The following is an 8664-nucleotide window of genomic DNA, read 5'->3' as shown; positions in this document are numbered from 1 at the left end:
ATAAACTTCAACCTAAGTCCTCTCTATGTCATCTTCAGTCCCTCCCTCTTCTGATTTATGGTTAGCTTCCTTGCTTTCTTTACCTGCTGAGTCTTCCTTACCAGTTGATTCTACTTCCTTTTCTTCTGTGTCTGCTGGTCTTGCTCCTGATGTTCCTTCGCTGCCTAGCCTTACTCTCACTAAGATTCCATCTATGGATTCTACTTCTGTCCCTTCTTCCTCTCTACCTTCTTCTGATAATTCTATTGTCCTTGTGTCACATACATCTACCGTCAATGTGCACCCTATGGTGACTAGATCCAAAAATAGTATATTTAATCCCAAAGCTCTTGCTGTTGCTACTGATTATACTACCATTGAACCTTCTTCATACTTTGTGGCTTCCAAGCACAAACATTGGGTTGAAGCCATGGATTTTGAGTTCAATAGTTTGCTGCAGCAGAAGACTTGGTCTTTGGTTCCTTTACCATCTGGTAAGAATATGGTAGGATGTAAATGAGTTTTTAAAATCAGGAGGAATAGTGATGGCAGTCTAGCTAGATACAAGGCAAGGTTGGTTGCAAAAGGGTATCTTCAACAATATGGCTTAGATTATGAAGAGACTTTTAGCCCTGTGGTTAAGACTACATCTGTTAGGATTATTTTGGCTCTAACTGTTCAATTTGGGTGGTCTTTAAGGCAATTAGATGTGTCTAATGCCTTTTTACAGGGTGTTTTGCAGGAGAAAGTGTACATGACCCAACCTCCTGGCTATAGGGATCCTTCAAGGCCTACTCATGTTTGTCTTCTTCATAAGGCAATATATGGTCTTAAGCAAGCTCCAAGGGCTTGGTTTGATAGCTTTAGCACTCAGTTGTTTCATCTTGGGTTTCATGCTTCGGGGGCTGACAGTAACTTGTTTAACCTTACTCTTCTTGTGTGGTTTACCTTCTTCTCTATGTTGATGATATCATTATTACTGGTAGCAATTCTTCCATTGTTTCAGACATTATTCAACAGCTTAGTGCCACTTTTGCTCTTAAGGATCTTGGACCTTTGAGTTATTTTCTTGGTTTGCAGTTTGAGTATACTCCTACTGGTATTTTTGTTCATCAGTCCAAGTATGCTCAAGACCTTCTCATCAAGTTCAAGATGCTTGATTGTAAACCATGCTCCAATCCTTGCTCTTCATCTCATCATTTGGTTCCTACCAATAGTCCTTTGTTGTCTGATCCTACTGCCGACAGGAGTATGGTTGAGGCTCTTCAATATATGAATTTTACTAGGCTTGATTTTTCATATGTTGTTCAACAAGCTTGTCAATTTATGAGTCACCCTACTTCTCATCATCTTGTTTCTGCCAGAAGGATTTTAAGGTATATCAAGGGTTCCTTACATTTGGGAATTCATTTTCAGAAAGGTTCTCTTGCTTTATCTGCCTATAGTGATGCAGATTGGGCAGGAGACCCTATTGACAAAAGGTCTATTACAGCGATGGTTGTTTTCTTAGGCAATTCTCCAATTACATGGTTAGCCAAAAAGCAACCAACTGTTTCTAGGAGTTCTACAGAGGCTGAGTGTAGAGCTATTGCTGTTACTGCAACTGAGCTCTATTGGTTAAGAATACTTTTGAAGGATTTAGGGGTTTATTTACATCATCCCTTGATTTTATGGTGTGATAATGTCACTGCCCTCTCTTTGGCCTCTAATCCTATTTTTCATGCTCTGTCAAAACACATAGAAGTTGATTATCATTTTATTCGTGAAAAGGTTATTAATAGGGACATGCTTGTTAAATTCATCTCTAATCATGATCAATTGGCTGATTTGTTTATCAAAGCTCTTCCCACTCCTCGGTTTCATGCTTTGCTCACCAATCTAATGGGAGTTCCTCCCCTTAGCTTGAAGGGAGATGTAAAGCCACAGCAGGCTTAGTGCAGCTAATGGTGGTTCTGTAGAAAGCACTCTAGTGGTGCAGTAATAGAGCACACGACCTGCAGCTGCTCTAAGGAAATTAAGTCACACGACATGTAGTTAAATAAGGGATGATTAGTGTCAATTCTGGTATGGTTGAAATGCCACGTGTCATGTGATGATTAGTGATTAGAAATTCTATTATCCCAAGAGCATTTCCCACTGAGTTAGTTAGAGTTTGTTAGGGAAATTATCATGTATAAATATCTCATTACTTGTAATCTTATTAGTGTGTGAATCAATAATACAATTCAGAGGTACATTGAATCTAGACTTTTCTCTCTAAAATAGCTTGCTTTTCATATCCTATAAGGTAGGTCCTACTAATTAAAAGATGATGTAATGAATTTGGTGCTACATTCAGTAAGCAACGCAAAAAGTTTAATTGACAGTCTCATATATGATTAAATTAATGATCTGAATCATTTTTTGTCCAGGATATTGCCCTAATGCTTCAATATGTTATTAAAGCATTGTATGGAGTCTTTCACGCTCAGTCCTCACATGGTGTCTAGTAATGTCTTTCACACTAGGACAGCCAGATAGTGCCATGGTGAGCTCTAGTTCATCCTTCAGCATTTGGATGACTTGTCTCACCCCATATTCACCCTTTGCTGCCAAACCAAATATAACAGGTCTTCCAATCTGCAATAGCATACATAGATTACTATAGACTTAAGATTAAGAATAAAATTAAAAGATAAAAAAAAAATTCAGGGGTTTTTTGATTGGAAAACACTGGTTATGGCTATGATTAACAATTTCCAGATTTTAATGCACTCCAAATACCCTATTCCTGATTTATCTTTCGTAATATATTTGTTACGAGTATGTGTGAGTGTTGAGTCCCAAATCAAGAAAAAGTAAAGAAAATTAAAAGATGATATCCATAGTTGGGTCCAAATCCATTTGTTAGGTTCTAAAGATTTAGGATTAAATGTTTAGAGTCTCAGTTTGTATATGTTGGCAAACCAAGAACAAAATCATGGCTAGAATAGGTGTTAGACATTGCTCAAAGTATTTCAAGTCAAGTCTCAAGAATATTCAAGCTGCAGGAAAAAGAGTCATTTTCTGTGAAGCTCGATCGATTGAAAGATCAGGCTTGACCGATCGAAAATCACAGAAAAATAATTTCTACAAAATTTTAAATTAGACCCAAGCCCACAAAAAGGTTTCAATTCAACACTCCTAAGTATAAAAAGAAAACTCTAACTATGTTTTGAAAACTCTTGTAAAACTTGTGAGTTACTCCTGTGAGATCTGAGAAGTTCTGTACCTTCCAACTCTACAAGTGTCTACCGAAACAAGATCTACAATTAAGTGCTGGTGGGAATCTGGTTGCTGCAAGATTAACAAGCTGTGATCAAAAACCTTTGAGTGAGATCTCAAAGTCAGAATCGTGGGAATTTGTGTTCTGCAAATCCAAAAGAGAAGGGGTCTGTGGATTCAGAGCTTGCACGTGATCGTGTAAGTAAGTTACTATAGGAGGTAGTAATAGATTTAGGGTTAAATCTTTTGTAAAAAATTCAATTCTCTTATAGTGGATTTTTTTTTTTTTCCTTTGAGAATGGTTAGGTCAAATCCTCCCTAGGTTTTTATCTAGAGATGGTTTGTTTCATTGGTTTTCTTGGGTGATCATATCGGTGTATTCTTTACTTTTCCGCTGTTGTGCATGATATGATCTCTCTTTATTTAACCTAGATCTCATAAATAACCTAGTAATCATTGGCTAATATTTTAGGATAAACAATCTACTTTAAGGGGTCTAAACAAACAAACACCATTGGCTTTAGATTTACGGGTTGGAATGGGGTTCCAACATGTGTATTAAGAGGATCTTAGTAGACTCCCTAGTTGTCACTCCCACAACAATATCCAATAGTACTCTAAAAGTATTTCAATGATCCGGATATTCAACTTCAGCAAGGTTTTGTTTAATTATTTTTTCACATGCTAGTTAGGCACAAATTGGTTAAGCTCCCACTCAAGTATTAAGCTGAGAAAGAAGGATGGCAATCTAGCAGCACAGTATGATAGAGCTGTATCTCCAAAAGGCATCAGTTGGCTGCACAGACTTCTATTGACACTTGAGACTCACAACAACAACAATTGCACTGGTGCATGACTGTAAATTATACATGGTCTATTGTGACATCAATTACATGCTTAACATTGCATATGAACAAAAAGAGGGTAGGAGGAGATGTTTATAAATTACATTAATTAAAGAGTTTGGGGTAGAGAGCTTACAAGGACGGCTTGTGCACCAAGGGCTAATGCCTTGAAGATATCTGTTCCTCGCCGTACTCCTCCATCAAAGAAGACAGGAACTCTTCCTCTGACAGCATGAACCACCTGCAACCGCAAGGTACACAAGTATCCTCAAACATGTATGCTAAGCTTGTTGATTGAACTTTCCATGCCAAAGAGCATATTAGTAACTAGACAGATCCAAACAGAAAATTCAGGATTTCATGGGATGTGCATTTCCTGTATTATAATGCTTAAATTCCTACAAATTGTTATGTTGTTGAGGATGTCTTGCTACCATATTATCACCAAAAAAATTTCACTAATTAATAGAGACACACCTCTTCCAGAACATTAATAGTTGCATCCGTATAATCAAGTTGGCGAGCTCCATGATTGGAGACCATAATCCCTGCAACACCTACTTCTGCAGCCTTTATTGCTGCAAATAGTATCACGTCAAGTGTTAAGGAGACTTGAGATATTGAACAGCAGGAAAAAGAGTGCTATGAATTTCTGGGATCAGAGTAAACTATCAAGAGAACCTAACGTAGTATAACTTACATGGACTAAAATAAAAATGCTTAACAGAGACGGTAGAGAAGGTAATAATAGGAAGGAGAAGATTACTTAGGATAGACAACAAGTCTCCTATACTATAATTTCCAAAGGTAAAAAAAGGATTTGAGTTTCCTGTATGATTGGAATTTTTTTCAATTAAAAAAATAAAATCTTATAACGGTTACATTCAGAAATTTAGTGGGTTAAAATATTAATTATAAATGACTGAATTTTTCACTGGAAGGTTAAAGTTTTAAAAGGCTGATAAAGTTCTTCCTGTTACTAAAGGGAAGGAGAAAATTGGGAAGAAAAAGTAAAGAGATGGAAACATCCAAAGTAAAGGTTTGTCTTACCATCTTCACCAGTAAGTACTCCCTTGATGAGAATTGGCATGTTTGTAATTGATTTTAACCATTCTATGTCCTGCAGATGTTGTAATTTACTAATTAAAACATGGTTCTAGAGTGCTGCCCAGCCTACACTAAAATTAAAGAGTACAAAATATGACCATTACAGTAGTATCTTTAGATACTCATCTAGTGAAATGCAACTAATTTGCATATATCTCATTGACTTAAGTCATGTCAATGAGACTTTAAAATCTCACTTTCCCTAATCTATGCTTGGTCCCTGGTAACTAAACCATGAGACTTTGCCAGTTCGTCAGACTAAAGTCCTGACATATTTGAAAAAGCATTTCAAAAGGTAATCTACTTCGTTGCTGGTTTATACCTTCCAACAAAGGGAAGCATCCATTGTCTCCTTGGCATAAGCTTCTAAGTTTGAGCCATTATCCTGCAGAAGTTTAGTTTCTGAACAGTTATAACAATTTTAGTCCCAAGTCTGAATAACCAATTGCACTGCCACAGTACACACATACAGGCAGTATGCAATGAAGACTTGAGGTTGGTAAATGATCAGAAAATTTTATTAAACAAAACATACAGTTATGATATAATAATATGACACTATCCTTGGCGTAAATTTGTTAAATTGTGACGTCTACTCCATTGTAATCTTAAGGATTACAATACACAGAAGTACATCATAGATGCATTTCTCTATTACATTCTCAAACCTAAAGATATTTTGGGCAAAGGCAGAAACTGTGCCATATCTCACACTCTGATAATTGGTGATTAGTAGTGAACTGTAAATCTCAGATTACATGTAGTGATAAAAACAACAATAGAATTCAAAAGAAAAGGAAAAAAAAAAAAAAAAAAAAAAAAAAAAAAAAGATTTATAAGAAAAATGATAAAAACAACAATAGAATTAAATTGGAAAAAAGAAAAAAAAAAATTGTTCACGTTGTGAAATGAAGGAAACATATTGAGCATGCATTTTGAGATATACACATTGTGTACCTTGTTTTTCGAAATAATTCATATTGATTGACACAGATAGTGTTACATAAAGCACTTCACACTGATCGCTTGTTTTTTGGCTTATAAAAGGATGCATGATATGGTACAGTTAGAGCAATGTATTTTTCTTAAAGAAAATATTAGACAACTGGGTAAATAGAATAACCTCATCATTCTAAGCTGGCATATTTAGATTAGAAAGTATGGAAAACTATTCCACTCACAGAATCAGCTTCAATTGATAAGAGACCCTCAAGATTCTTCAGTCGAGGTGCAACCATTCTGCAGGAGTTATTACAGTTATGCATTAAATGAGATGCATTTGACATAACTCATTGCATTGATATGAGAGAGCAATAAATAAGATATATTTGGTATTAGAGTTCAAATGTCAATCCGATCCCCTTTTATAAAAGCAGCTATGCCAAACTTTGAAGGCAATTATATTATAGAAGGAAAAAAAAAGAGATGATATTTCACTTGTTCTTTATGTCTGCCTCCCTTCGACCAAGTCTGGGGGTATCAACAGTCAAAACAAGAGCCTTGTATCCATTTCTCTCAGCTCTCTGCACCAACACAGCTGCTATATCTCGCTTCTTGTATACCTACTCACAAAGGATAACCAAATTCAGTGTGTGTTTCTACCAAATAAGATAACATATGAGGAATGTATAACCAAAAAAAATTGAAATAATAAGATATCAAGAATAATTCAGTACATATAATTGAAAGAACCGAACAGCATTGCAGCCAGAAGCAACCTCCTCTACAGTGCAAGACGAAGTAAAGGATAGAACCTACATTAAAATATAATTCAGTGTGCCAGTACCCTGTGTAAGTATGAGCTCAAGTCATTGTTTCAATACCATTATGGTTTTACATGCAGCGGCTGCTCTGGCTGTGGCAACCTCTCCTGCAACAAAACAGCAAGTAACATAAGCTTTTGATAGGGGGAAAGGAAGTCTCAGCTGAGGACTCTTCCTTAAAGATTTAGACCTTCAGGGTGTGCCAACTTATGCAAGGCAGTTGGAGCAATCAGAATTGGTGCTGAGATTTTGTACCCCAATACAGTAGTTGACATATCTATTCTGCTTACATCCACAAGAGTTCTAGGCCGAATCCTGAGAAAGCCACAAAAACTGAAAAGATAATAAAATGCCATACCCAGTTTGCTCTATTAAGATTAGAAGGTTTAGTATGTTACATGATTCTATGAAATGCTTCCACATTCTCTTTTAATGTGTACTGATCCTCAGCTCCACCAGCATAAAAATCATAGTACATTTTTGGAAGGGCTTCCCTTGCCAATTCTTGGAACTCATTCACATTTACTGGTTCACCTACCATTTTATCCTGGAAACATGGGCATTTTTTCAATTTTTCAATAATCTGTTCCTAGAATAAATCTGAACAAAGATTAGAAGCACAAACTATGATAGACATATTAGAAGGCTAAGGCATGTTTGGACCTAATTGCAAAGATTTCCTAAAGATGACACTTGGAACGATGGCATTTACCTAGAAGGTCACGAGGTTTGATGTTTTGTTTTAAGAACCATGCTTATATCATGGACTAAAACAATCCACAAGAAAGTATCTGAATACAATAAAAGGTATCATGTTCTTGATCCAAATCCTCTTGTAACAGTTCATTGTACAGTAAAGCTATACCTAAATTAGATTTAAATACATGCACATCTAATACTTTTGGGTCCTTCTAAGCGCTCCAAACCTCTAATCTCTTACCCTTTTTCCCAAAACAGCTTTTGAAATTTCAGTCCATCATTATAAATGGATATATCAACAAAACCAATAGTATTTTAATACATGAAACACAACTAGGAGACAAACTCAACTTTCAAGGGATGTCCAAATATGCTTCTAGTGTACATAATAACACACAGCTACTGGAAGTTACTAAGTGTTCTTCTTAAAAATCAAATTTGCAAGCACACCATCCACTTGGGAAATCTTATTGAAATTTTAGCAGCTCACAGTCACACCCAATATGTAAACCAATCAATATGTACGCCAATCAATAGTTTGCTTTGACCCAATAAACATGATGTGATGAGCCAGTTAGATACTAGAGTAACTTTACAAGACAATAAACTTGGCCTTAGTTAAGCTTACCAATGAGAGCTGAAAACCTTTGAAGATTACACAAACTGGATAGCCAGAGCACCTTCTAAGCATGAAGATTGACTAGAAGGTTAGTTGAATCAATATGTATAGGCCAGAAACATGTGAAGCAGGATATCAGTATATTGTATGTTAATTAGAGTGCCATCTTTGGGTGCTTTTGTTTGTCCATATTGACAAAGTCAATTATAATTGTCATTTTGTAGCATGATTGATTGAACAGGAAAGTGAGATGACAATGGCAAGGCTATAAAAAAAAATTAAAATTAAAATCCAAATAGAGGAAAAGTAGAGGACAAATGACAAGTGCAGTAGTATTAGAATGAGTTGTAATAGGGATACAAACAAAATTTCACAACATTTTTAAATTTGCCAGTCATTTCAGACGTGG

The 8664-nt window shown here is 35.9% G+C and overlaps 1 protein-coding gene across 4 annotated transcripts; it reads right to left on the bottom strand.

Moving 5' to 3' along the window:
* Window positions 1-2149: 2149 nt before the first annotated feature.
* Window positions 2150-8417, bottom strand: LOC115988890 (peroxisomal (S)-2-hydroxy-acid oxidase GLO4-like). Of its 4 annotated transcripts, XM_031112521.1 has the most exons (13): window positions 8265-8417; window positions 7336-7484; window positions 7128-7252; window positions 6998-7044; window positions 6851-6928; window positions 6612-6736; window positions 6356-6413; window positions 5497-5559; window positions 5118-5187; window positions 4545-4645; window positions 4204-4308; window positions 3230-3294; window positions 2457-2598 (listed from the first exon to the last, which is right to left on the bottom strand). In XM_031112521.1, the coding sequence occupies exons 1-13, from the start codon at window positions 8325-8327 to the stop codon at window positions 2547-2549; spliced, it is 1101 nt and encodes a 366-aa protein (XP_030968381.1). In that variant the 5' UTR covers window positions 8328-8417; the 3' UTR covers window positions 2457-2546. The 4 variants fall into 4 exon arrangements, with proteins under 4 accessions (XP_030968380.1, XP_030968383.1, XP_030968381.1 ...); XM_031112520.1 differs by lacking the exon at window positions 3230-3294 and having other exon boundaries at window positions 2150-2598; window positions 8265-8413; XM_031112524.1 differs by lacking the exon at window positions 2457-2598 and having other exon boundaries at window positions 3281-3367.
* Window positions 8418-8664: the final 247 nt, after the last annotated feature.

Source organism: Quercus lobata, chromosome 5, assembly GCF_001633185.2.
Source record: "Quercus lobata isolate SW786 chromosome 5, ValleyOak3.0 Primary Assembly, whole genome shotgun sequence".
NCBI lineage: Eukaryota > Viridiplantae > Streptophyta > Magnoliopsida > Fagales > Fagaceae > Quercus > Quercus lobata.
This window is presented reverse-complemented; position numbering and strand designations above follow the sequence as displayed.